General features: G+C 41.6%; 1 protein-coding gene across 1 annotated transcript in view; it reads right to left on the reverse strand.

Moving 5' to 3' along the window:
* Positions 1-2,856: 2,856 nt before the first annotated feature.
* The window catches only part of CPLX1 (complexin 1), a 113,821-nt gene continuing 103,625 nt past the window's right edge, over positions 2,857-13,052 (reverse strand). Inside the window, exon 4 of the mRNA XM_072859183.1 lies at positions 2,857-3,437. Coding sequence (XP_072715284.1) covers positions 3,240-3,437 — 198 coding nt within the window. The 3' untranslated portion in view covers positions 2,857-3,239. The remainder of the gene's footprint in view (positions 3,438-13,052) is intronic.

A 13,052-nucleotide genomic window follows, 5' to 3' on the forward strand; every position in this document is an offset into this window, starting at 1 on the left:
TCTTATGGTCCGCTTTAGGGTTGGGATCCAGATGTTCACACAGCTCAGGAGCTCCGCTCACAAAAGGAGTATTTTTAATGGTCTGAGCCCAGGGATAGCACTACCTGCTTACAAAATTTGAGCACAGGCCACACAAGACCCTGACTTAGACCAGTCATTCAATGTCACAGATGCTGAGGCACAGTTAGAAAAAATAATACCAAACACTCTTCCCTTCTTTCTGTTGTCCCTTTCTTCTCCCTTTTCCTGATCTTCCACACGTATGTGCACACATATGCACATCAAGCTGCCAGGGAGACTGTGAAAACAAACAAACAAACAATTGGCAGTAACATTCTGCAAGGAGGACACCAGGCAGAAAATTCTGATTCTATATCAGGAACGGTATTTGACTGGATGAGGAACTGAGTCCATGATGGGGACTAGGGAAAGGTCAACAAGCAAGTGGTAGAGAAAGACCAAAGCAAAGCTGAATGAGTTCATCCTCTTTATTTGTTTGTTTGCAGAGTTCTGCAGCACAAGGCCAGGGGATAATATGAATGGATGTGTTCCTTTTAGCAGGGGCACATTTCTGCTGGTTCTACTTACGTATTAGAGGACATAGGCCACAGAGATCAGTCAGAGCATTTCAAAAGTTTTGATGTTGGTGTGTGAGTGTGATCTGGGCTAGAAGATTTCACTACCAATGAGTGGCTGAAACAAAGAGCCAGACTCTGCCTTTTAGCTTTCAGGGGTGTTGGATTTAGTTCCCTCTGTCGCAGAGCATCAAAAAAGGCTGCTGCCTTTGTGACAGAAGGAGAGTTTTCAATTCTTTGAGGTTTACTTAAATAGGATCAAATTACTAGTTGCTGAATTTGCATGGGGTGAGTAGGACACTCTCCCTAGAAAATGATAAATTGCTCAGCACTGCTATGCTATACCCAAGCATTGATTCAGAGATAAAGAGTGCTCTGGGTCATTAAAGTCTTAGGGGGGAGACACTCATCTTGCTTTAAATGAAAGTTAGGGCAAAAAACCACTGACATTATTCGAAAGAGTAAAACCTGCCTTTTCTTTCCTGTGGGAAGCCCTTGGCAGCTTGTACGTGAATGAACGTGTATTGTTTGTAGATACAGCCTGAAACAAGTTGTACCTTTATCAGCTGGTTCTGACTTGTAGATCAGTCAAACTTCCTCAGTCACCACCTTGGATTCAGTAGAAACTTACGGTTGAAGTTATTTGTGAAGAAGCAAGGACTAATATACCTGAATAAGAATTGGGTGAGGAGGGCAAAATAAATATATTTCTTCTCTTTCATAATATTTTTTCCCTGTTATGAGAGATGCTGCTAAAAGGCACAGAGTTCACAAGTTCACTGCCTTAACCATGGTGCAGATTTCTTCTGCTTACCTGAAAAGTTCATAAATATCTTTTAAAATTTCTTATTCAGGAAAGTGCTGAGATATTTGCCTAAACTCACTTCCACTGAACAAGTGCATCAAAGAAGTTCCATTGATGTAAAATGCTTAATTTAGGTACATAACAAAGTGTCTCAGATGATTACTTTCCTTTTTGTTGTCAGTAGAAAGCATGTATCTGCTTCCAAATCTTTTCCATGTACTTCGGAAACTTTTGTTGTTCCCATGACAGGGACAAACAATGCTAGTTCTGCCAGGCAAACCCTGATTCTCTTACAAGATTGTGAGGAAGAGATGGCATGATGCTTTCACAGCGACCACAGAGACCTAGGCAAATGCAAAAACTCCAGGATCAGCTCTTCAGATGACAAGCCAGATGCCTTATCATGAGTGTCTGTGTTCAGAATAAGTCTGTCTATGTATGTGAGTCTGTGTATTTACTAGCAAGTCAACATCTCCAGTAGAATTTGGCTTATCTTACGCAGTTACTCAATACCTACAGTGCAGTTTCAAGAAGCCCTCTGTATCTGTGTCTGGGAGAGGCAACAAAGATAATGGTGAGAGAGATTTCTTCCCACCCTGCTAGCATCAAGGAATGCCACACACTGTTATAATATTTATTAGCTCCTGCACAGCACTGGAGAAGCATCCTCATTTTATGCCTTTATAGTAGGTAGAGACTGAAACCTACATTTTACATCTAGAGAAGCTGGGTGGTGCAGAAAAATAAGTGATCTCCCCAAGGCAACACAGTAATTTAGCATGATACATAGCAGGCATACTCAGGACTTCTGGATCTCCAGGGCCATGGCTAACATCCAGGCCACTGCACTCTCCCTCACACTGCAGGAAGGGGTGGGCAGGACACAGCCGCAACAATGTACTGGAAACCAAATGTCCATACTGCAAGCACTGCTGGGAATGGGACAGTTGAATATGGCACTGGGCAGACAGAGGAAGGTTAGTTAATCAGAGTGGCCTATGTACTTGGTCATTGACTTCAAAGTGGTGGGGAGGTCCTCTAACAGAGCACCATGCACTCTCCTGTGGTTTCAGCTCTCTGGATGGCAACTGTCTGATCAAATCTGCTCTTTCAAGTTAAGTGTATGGCTAATTCCCAAAGTAACATGACTCTTGCTTAGATTCTGAGGCATTTAACTTCTACCAGCATCTGAGAGCAGATGACTCACCTCTTCCACAGTTCTGAGTGATGTCAGCTGTGTCAGTCATGCATGATTTACCTTCCAAATGATCTCTTATTTACGCCAGTGATGGAATTAAAACAGAAAAGCTCTGCTTCCATGGGAGAACTGAGATATCCCTTCCAAGGACAGATGTGCTCAACAACAAATGGCTAGTGTGAGCCAATCAACAAGAACATTAATTATAATGACTAATAATTATTATCAATAATAATAATAAAAGAATTAAAGAAAATTAAAGAGGCCACTGTTCACACTTAGTGAACACTCCTTCTGGCTTTGGATGGAAATGCATGTGAGGTTGTTCCTTTCTATGCTTAATGTACAGTTGCCTTATTTAACATACGTAGTACTATGGCTTATAATAAAAGTTGTGTAGTCTGCAGCTTTTTAATCTTTACATCCATTCAGAGGCATCTACTGGGTGTGGCTATGTACAAAAAAGGAATGGATGAGTCTTGGGGTGGAGGAAAGGGAAAGAGGCAGTCAGAAGGGAATGGGAAGCGAAGGGACTCCTAGTGAGCAGTAGAGGGCAGAGGTGGGGAGGGCTGCGTGATGGATGGCAAGATTGTAAATCCCCATTGGGCAAAAGAGAAATCCTTTGCAGTACTGTTTATGCCCATCTAACAGTCTGCAGATACTACTTCTTGAACATGTCCTGCAGGGGCCCTGGTAGGTATTTGATGACTGTGTCTAGAATGCTCTCTTCTTCCTCCTCCTCTTCGTCCCCACAGCCAGGAGGGATCGCCTTCTTTGGGCGTGTCAGACTCCCTTCAGCATTAGCTTCCAGTGCGGCCTGGGCCTCTGCTTCCTTTTCTTCCTTCTTCTTTATCCCATACTGCAGAGGAGAGATAACACATTGTCAGTCACCCACTGAACAAAATAATTGATGAAGCCAGCCATCACACACCTCATGTTCTGCAATATGAACATCACTGTTAATATTCCGCTTTTGCTTTTTTACACAGGCACCCAAATTATCAATCCTAACAACTGCCCCCTAAGTACAACCCAGTGGATGGACAGCTCTCACAAGACAAGATGGTCAGATGCCCTGATCACTCAGAAACAAGCACAGGAGAGAATTTGGGACTATATCGTCATGAGCCTAGCAAAGACAATAAAAGCTCTGTGCCAGTAAAGTTTGGGGGTGATATTCTACTGGTGTTGATCCTCCTTTTTTCTGTTAACAAGTCTGATGCTCAAGTTCATCATCAGCAATGATTTTGAAATTCCACCTGCAGGATTTTATGGTAAAGGTTTATGGATGCAGCAAAACTTCAGGAAAAAATAATTATCAACAAAATAAAGCAAATAGGACAGACAGGCAGACTGCTGTGAAAATGACACAGTTTTAGGTATTCTCATGCAGGAGATATCCTACACAACCTCATCCCTGTTCCCTTGGTATAAGTGGGACAGAAAGACCTCTTAGTGAAAATAAACCTTCCTGAGAAACTCTGTATTTGCACACTGAACTCTGCACTTCTGGGGGTAAAGCTGACTCATACTGTCTGAAGAGAACATCCTTAAGCCTGCGAGTGGAACGGATACCTGGAATTTGCTACTCCCATTGAGAATCAAAGGCACGCCACTAAGACTTTACATGAGTAAACAGAATCTCATTTTATGATTTTATATTCAAACTGCTAGATTTAATAAAGGACTAAAGATATGCCAGAGTGAATCAGACTAGGGAGAGAAGTGCTGTAGTATCTCAGCTCCCACAGTGACTAGGACTTTCTTTCCAACTGCTAGTTTGAAGGCATGTCCAAGGAAAACAACTTCTGCACTACCAACCCTCATCACTCCTCAGCCTTCATACATTTCAGTAATTCTCAGGTTTTGCTGCTATTTCCATAGGTGTTTGCACAGAATTTTTGGAGATTATGGTGATACATCATAAAAAAAAATCAACTCAAACATGCAAATTACAGCAACACAGACACCTGCGAGCTACCCTCTTTATTACTTACAATTGTTTCACTTCAGCTACATTAGGGAGGCATTTGACCTTTGTGAGGAAGAGGAAAGCCATTCAGGTTTGCTGTAGCAGGTATCAGAGTCAAAATTATTGCTTTGTAAAAGCCATTCCTTTATTTATGCCTACATTTTAATTAAAGTACCAAATGGAATTAAGATTGCTCTCAATACATCAGAGCCATAAAGTAACTACCCTAAACCCATGCCAAGGCCAGCAAAACATTCTGCATGAACAAGCTTGAAAAGCACTTTGAAAAGAAAATTAGATATGATTTCAAAAACATCAAAGAATTATGTTGGTACAAAGTACTCAGTATTTTTTAGTATCAATAGTATGGTACTGCTGAATAGACATGAAGTAGATGCTCTTTTCATGATTTTCAATTTTCATTTTTTCCTTTAAGGACAGACCAAATTGTTTACCAGTAAAGCAAAAAATGCATTGCTGCTGTCATGACTTTCTGATTTCAAAGGTCTCTTGGGTTTGACAAGAAACTCCTAAACATTTCTGAGCAAAGGCAATATTCTTGCTTCCTTTCTCTGTCATCATTAAGATTTAGGATGACAGCATGCAAGGTTGAAACCAGTAACTTCAAAAACATTTAGTTCTCTAAATCAATTCTTCCAAGTCAAAATGTTCATTAAGGACATTTGTCTTATGATTTTTATACCTAGTGGATGCCAGTCACACCACATTGCATGGGAGAGATGTTCAAGACAAATGATGTCTCCATTCACATCTGAGGGAAAGGAAGCATTTGATCAACTTGTTACAGGTCTGAACACCACAAAAAAGACACAACATAGGACCAACAACCACTGCAGGGGGAATGACATACACTGCTAGACTGTGGACAGTCTGTATGGCTGGCTGATACTCACTCTCACTTTCAAGTCACAGGTAAATATCTCTAGGTGATTCCCAGTGTAATTCATCTACAGACTTTTATCTTCCTTTGCCAGCTAGAGGAGAAGAGCAGTAGTGGAGACAACACAAATCATAGTAACACACAGGTCCCCTGCATGCTTTCAAATCCTCCATCTCAAAACAACGATCACCTCATGGCGGGTTGATCCTCTATCTCATGAACTTGTTGAACAAACATCCACGCCACAGGAAACTGTGGAACAAAAACAACGACTCAAGTGCTACTGTGTGCTAGGACAGAGGGAAGCTCAAAGATTATATGAAGTAATTAGCACTGTACTTGTCAGCCTGTGCTGACCCATTTCCTTAGGAAACCTCCACTGATTGTCCTCAGAGAATTGCACAGTGCTAGACAGACCTTAGCTCTGACAAGATATGGCCAGTCTTATGGGGCCACTGCAGAATGGGGCAACATGTGGCCTGGAAAGAGATTTTTCACTGTGAAAGGGCATTAAGGAAAACCAAGTTCTATCATTCCAGCTTACTGGCACAAATGCCAAGTACAGAAAATAATCTTTTCTTGGTTCCTACCTGTAGTGATGCTATAACACGTAGAAACAAGCCATTTCCCCCTAGTACATATGTAACACCCAAATACAAATTTATTTTGGACAAAAGTATTCTTCTCTTGGAGAAAGATGACATTGCATCAAAAACAATTTTTATAAGAAAGGATCAGTTTTGAGTATTCAGTGTTATAATTTAAACTTGATGGTATTTTGTAATGCTTTACATTAATCAAAATGTAATGCTGTGATGATTCATAGGTGAATAAAATGGCATTTTTCAGGTTTGAAATTGTTTCAGAGGAAATCAAATTATAGAAAGGAAAGTCTTAATATGAGCAAAATTTTAAAAAAGCATCTTAGTGTCTTCACATGAAATCTTTTAGGTGAAGTCAACAAATAACTTTTAAAAATATAACTATAAATAATGAATCTTTTTGGTGCTCTGGCTTTCCTGAGGATGGGAAATATTGCATTATCTCAAAAATTTGAAGGATGAGAACAGTTTCATTTTTTTTCAAGGTCAAACACCACAAAACTTAATATCAGAGGCTGTACTTGTATCATTATCTGCTTAGCCTTCACTCATGCCACCATATAGTTAATGTAGAATTATGGACCTAACCCAGCAAGATACTGAAACATTTTAAGTATGTGAACCACCTTGCTGCTCCTAAATTCATTACTGTGCTGTGACATGAGGATTGTTTTCACTGGGTCATATGTTGGTGAAATACTGGTGGGCTGGAGTCCTCAGTTATCAGGTGGAAAGAGTAGTGGAAAAAACACCATGGCCGCCCTTGGTTTACCCCACACTCACTGACGGCATGTCAGGAAAAGACCAGACTAACAATGCTGCCATCAACTTCCTCCCCATCTCTTTCTTCTCCCTATTCCTTCTGCTTTCCAAAGTAAGCCAAAGGAAGCCAAAGTAAGTGCATGAACCAGAGACATGCTGGAAATTTGATCTAACTCTAATGGCAGTATGGGTGTCAAGGAACAGGGGGACTGTTGAGCCAAGGTAGGCCTGCAGCTGAAATGTCAACCCACCACAAATATAGTTACCATATCTTATGATAAGCTAACCATTGCTTACTAAAAATGAACATATCTATCTAGCAAATATCTAGGCCACAGGACGAATAAAGCAGTAACATCACAGTTAAGACACTTGCAGAAGTAACTGCTTATCTCTCGGTCAGGTGTGGAACTAACTCTCCAGGAAGACAGCTGCAATCAAGGTGCAAGTGAGTGGTTATCTTTGGATCAGATTTGGAACTGAATCCTTAGGAACAACAAGTGATTTATCTGGAGAAGCTAAGGAAATGCAGAAGGAGTTTTGTGCGGGATACAAAGACAACTGCAAGACTGCATGGTGGGACCAGCAGAAGATTATCAGTGCAGAGGATCCTGGAGTCTGAGAATAAACTGCTGGCAAGATGAACACCTTTGACATGCCAGGCAGGATGCCCCTGGGACTGCCATACTCTGGATGGGGATTCAAAAGACCAACAAAGTGGTCTTGCTGGCCTTAGCAGGTTGGGTTAACCATAACACAATAACCATAACATTATGCTACTAATATTTACCACGATTCTGTGCTGCTAAGGTTATCATAGTTACTTGCTAAGATCATTACAGTTACTCACATAGTTGTATGTACTATTGCTGTGGTTGAACTATCATATTTTACAGTCTTTATAAACTATTTAATATCACTATGTATATACTTTGTATAGTCACAGCTTCTTTCACCACTGGATATTTTCACTGTACGCTTTTCTTCCCTCCTAATACCTGGATATGCAGGGAATGAGGACTGGTGCTCTTGATACTATATACCTGTCCTGCAGCCCAGACTTGTCACATCAGCTGCTGGGAACATAAAGAAGATAAACAAAGGCATGTTTCAGTCCTTGGAGCAGAGAAAGGAACCATGTTCCCTTGGCTAGCTTGACATGTTCACAAGTCTGACTAACATAAGGTTCAGCTGACTTAGGGTGTGCATGTGAAGCTACAGCAGGCAGTGGGATGCAAGTAAATGTTGTAAAGTCTTGCTAAGATAAACCCAGGCAGGTCTGGGTAGCAGGAATTTTGTAATGGAACAGCATGTCCTAGATGGACATATCTGGCCTGCACTTTTCATGGCTTGTACCAGCTGTCAACCACGTCTCCTCCACTGTGGCTGCATCTGGGTGATTGGCATCTGGAGGTATGCATACAGGCACCCTGCAACACAGCTGTGCACCACCCATGGTGTTAGGAATTGCTCATGGCTGGTTGTTTTCACTGTGGACAAGTGGTAACACTGCTCTTCTTTCACTCAGGAAACACCTCTTCCTCCCAAGGTGCTCTGAGAGCCTGAAATTGGTCTTCAGTCTGCATCCCAAGAAATAATACTGCCTATCAGCTAACACTGAGTTTTAGTTTCTGGGAAATGGTTGGCATGTGAATGATACTGGTTACACTTCTCTTCAGGGAATTTTTCTTCTCAGTGGTTTTGTGTAGCTGCAGGTGGTACTGAATCTATGTCTGAACAGATGTGGCAGATACAGCCATCTCTGGAATTACAATTTTATTTACCAGCTGAGCTTTTAAAAGCTACCAAGAGATTTCAATGCCTGTTCCTTATCTTGCTTCATATATAAAGTAGGGAGGACTTCGTCTCTCCTTACACAGCCCTGTCTATTAAATTTCATTCACATTCCAACCACAACACAATAAAAAAAGAACAAAATTATCAGCCAGACTTGAAAGCATATGGCTAGAGAAGACACTGAGAGGGCAACTTTCCCACCCTTCCACCTGAAGGATTAAGTTGACCTGACCCAGTCTTTTTCTTAGAGATCTCAGCTGGTAAAGAACTATCACCTGCTCTGGAACGTAACTACCTTTTACAATTAAAATATTTCTCCTCATGTCTAACCTGATTCTTTCTGAAATGCCTTTTTAAAAGAAATCTGGAAAACTGAAAAGACACAGCTATTGCAAAAAGATTTATCTTTCACCTGTCCTCTTGGGCTTCATTTATTATGTGTGCTAAGTTTTTTTTTTTTTCTCTTCCATTAGAGAACCAGACCAATTAAGATCTTCCCATCATTACCTCATGGAACCTTCTGCCAGGACTACATGTAGGACTGAAACAAATTGAGAGCCACAGGTAGGGTTTAGCAGTGACCTTTAGCTCCACAACTGTGAGAGCCTGGGGTACAGAAAAAGACTCCATGTGTATTTAATTTATACAGGCCTGAAGTCTTTTCACATGATTTCTTTGGTCTCTCTGTAAGTGAACAGGCTGTTAAGCATATCTTTGGCTTTAAGTTTCAGGTGAAGATGAAGCAGTTTTCAGTTAGAGGCTTAGGAAATTATCTGCCATTGTGATGGACTATGGTCTGGTTTTTGTCTTTTTACTGATGCTACAGTACTGCTTACAGATCTTCCTGTGGTGAGAGTGCTGCTGTGTGTTTATGTGGCAATGGAAACAGCATATTTTTCTTCCCCTACGTCTATTCCCTCCAAGCCCCTGAGTTGGGGATGTTACAGAATGAGAGAAGGGTTTTCCTACAGGAGATGGCAGTACTGAAACGCAGAGCCCTGAGTAATCTGTTTTCAGCACACAGAGCCTGCTTTGATGTGGATCTGGCCCAGAAAAGTGCACTGGGTCTTCTTCCACCTCAGATTAGGGATCTCTTGATTTCATTTGTGTGTGAACTTTGGCTCTCGTTTGTTTGTTTGTTTGTTTTTGTTGGTCTACTTGTCTTTCTGATCAGTTCATTTATCCCTGGCTTGATGTCCAAGGAGTTGCTATGGAGAGGGGGAGAGGATAAGTCCCCAGAAAACTTCTGGGGAAGCCTTTTAACACATTTGAAAGGAGGACACTATCTTTGCCCCTCAATTTATCCATTTAAGTCTAAGCTCTGCACCATTAGAATTACCCAGACTGTCTCAGACAGCTCAGCCATGCTGACCCTGGATAATCTCTGTGCTTTGTGAGGAGTAGTAAACCAAGAATCACAGCCTGCCACACAGGGAACCGTGCAACTTTCCAGCTGTGGTAGAGAATGAAAGGTAAGAGAGAGAGTGCTGGGTGTCTCAGACCCTGCTACTCCCTAGGGGGATATGTGTGTGTGTCTGAGTGTTCCTGTCACCACATGCTGCTTCATAGCTCTGCTGACCAGGACCCTGTCACTGTGTTAGTGGAAGAGGGCTGATTAACAATGGAAAAGAACAAGGCAAAGTCTGAAAACTGCAGTCCTAAATTACATTGTTCAATTGTGTGTGAGCCAAACAGGAGTAGAACTCAGGAGAGAGGTGGCCAGACAGAGCAAAAGGAGAGCAATTAAACTTTGGGAAGGGGGCACTTAAGATGCAAAGGCAGAGCTATAGATATATGAGCAGTTTCTGCTTCATGTCTCATCTCTCCTAGAATAGATGTTCCCAAGCTATCTCCTTGGGGGCCATCAGAGTTTTTCAGCCAGCTTTCCTGCAGAGGTTATTTGTAGACATAGCTTCTGTCCTTTGAGTCCTTTACCTCACCCAAAGCTCCATCAGCCCACAAGTTCCCTGTGGCTGCATGTGCCTTGCTCCTCTCTGCTAGCTCAGGTTTTCACCTCTGTCAAAATCACAGCAGCTCTTCATTCACAACCTATCTTGGTTCAGGTCTTACAGTATGCATTTCAGTCTTACCCCCTCTTTCTCTCAGGGGGCTCCTATGGCAGGTACGCAGAAGCCTGCAGTTTTCAGCTTCACATGCACAGATCAGATGCAGATGTGGATTTCGAAAGTCTCATCTGATCTTCATCTGCCTCTCATCAGCATCTTCTTCTGGTGACACTGGGGCAATCTGACAGTCACTTCCTTCTCCCCACCGGCAACATTGCTGCCTGAGAACCACACACCTGTTTACCATTCTGATTAGCTGCAGGATTGCAACACATTCCTATGCGAATACCCATTGCCCCCAGCATCTAAGAGTAGTGCTGCCCAAATCAATAGATTTGAAAGTTGCTTTTCTGCTGCCCCACAATGGAGAAAGTGGAAGATAAAGCACTGCTCTCCTGAGCAGATCTGATCTGTACTCAACAAGCTTTGCTGCTTTACCTTGATTGGAAGCAACATCACAATTGTCACATGCTTGCTGTTTGCGTAACTGAAAAACAGAGCTGCATCTGGTGCCTGGTTGTGGAGGACACTGAATTTGCTGCAAACTCAGATCAAGGGGAATCTTTTCATTGGTCTCAATGGAGGTGGGACCAGATATATAGTTAAAACAGAGAGACAGGAAACATGTTTTGGCTTGATCCACTATGGCTGCTGAGTCTATGCTGAAGCAAATTGGCCATTCTGCTCACTGCTCAACTGCCTGGACTATGCTAGGTGGTCGCACCTAAAATGCTTCTTTCCTGTTACTACATTCAGGTGGTGTGAACTACAGTTTGTGAACATATGTACTCCTCTTTGGGAAGCAAGAGTTCTTGCTTCCCAAGAAGCAAGTTCTTTCTCTATGAGAAAGAACAGGCATAGGTACACATATCATGAATTTTTCAGAATACTCAGCAGAAAACGTTTTCTTTTTCTCTGTGTTTGCAAATACATTAATTTGCTTCCTCTTGTGTATGCAGCAGCCATACTAAAACAATGCCTTACTGCATAATGGACAGCCTCAGTGAGAAGGAATAAAGTTTAGAAAGTTTCAGGAGTGGAGGTAATTAAATTACTGCTGAATAGCAAAGACTTCCATCTTGTAATCACAGAAAAAATCTCCAGAGTAAGCAGAGAATATCTGACTCATGAAGAAGAGCATAGGATCAGAGGCTCCAAAATATTGATTTTAGGTACCTGGAGGGTTGACTGAAATCACCACACTGACTCATGACCACAGGGCCTGAGATAAGTATTGTACATATTGTACTCCTAAGCCTGTTAGGTCCTTTGGAAAATCTCTCCCCCAGAACCCAACTTGCGGCTTCAATTAGGAAAATCTGGGTCAATTCTATTCTTCAAAGCAGCTGAGACAGGATAAGAAGAAAGAGTAGTTACATATTCCACACTAACAATTACAGTTTAATTGCTTATAGGTTGCAGTGAAAATTTAGTTTTGTTCTATGATCACCAGGATGGGGTCATGCTGCAGAAGGTTCCAATGAGAACAGAGGCATTTTCCAGTGATGCAGAGCAGGTGAGCTCCTAGCCAAAGTGGGATATGATTTCTTGTGTTTCGAATGTCTGCATTTAGTTTTTTACAAGAAAAACTTCCCAGAAGCCAATGGCAGGGACCCTGGAAATGCAAAAATGCAATCGCTTGTATAAGTTTAGAGTTTATGTTATGGCTATGTATCTTACAAATAAATCCATAGGATATATCTGTGTTTATGTGTGCACTTTTTAAGATCAGAACATGGAGTACAAGCTGCTCCTCCTCCTTCCTTCCTCCTGCAATTTTTTGGTTTGCCAAATGAAAGCGTTCCTTTTAGTACAAGGCTGGTAAAATTAATTCCCCAGGATGCTGCAGTAATTTAGACTAGATATAGCTATTTATTTTCCACAGCCCCTGTTTACCATATGTGGAAAGCTGTTTCTTTCTTCTTTTTTTTTTTTTTAAATCTTTATTTTTGCATTATTCCCTCTTATTTTGAAAGCTCTAGTCCAGTTAGTGTAGGTCTGGGCTTGTGTTTCTACAAGACCCTAATAAATACAAGTGCTCCAGTGGATGAGGAGTGGTTCACTGCAGGATGAGGAGTCAGCTTTGTCTTATGGTGCAAAGCATGGTGAAGATGCAGATAACTGCCAAAACAAATATTGTTTGCCCTCTCCAGGGGGACAGGGAACTCATTGACTGCTCATGAAATTAGCTGCTTAGAAATTATTATCATCCTGCATTGCTAGGTTTGTGCTTGCTAGGGTTCATCATTTCATTGCCTTATTGATGACAAGCACTTTGGCAGACTGGAGGTTGAAGCCAGTTGAAATTCAGAGACCAAACCCTAAATGGCTGATTCATTTCAAGTTCAGCTCTCAGTAGATAAACTACGTGAGC

This window comes from Ciconia boyciana, chromosome 4, assembly GCF_034638445.1.
Source record: "Ciconia boyciana chromosome 4, ASM3463844v1, whole genome shotgun sequence".
In the NCBI taxonomy this organism is placed as follows: domain Eukaryota; kingdom Metazoa; phylum Chordata; class Aves; order Ciconiiformes; family Ciconiidae; genus Ciconia; species Ciconia boyciana.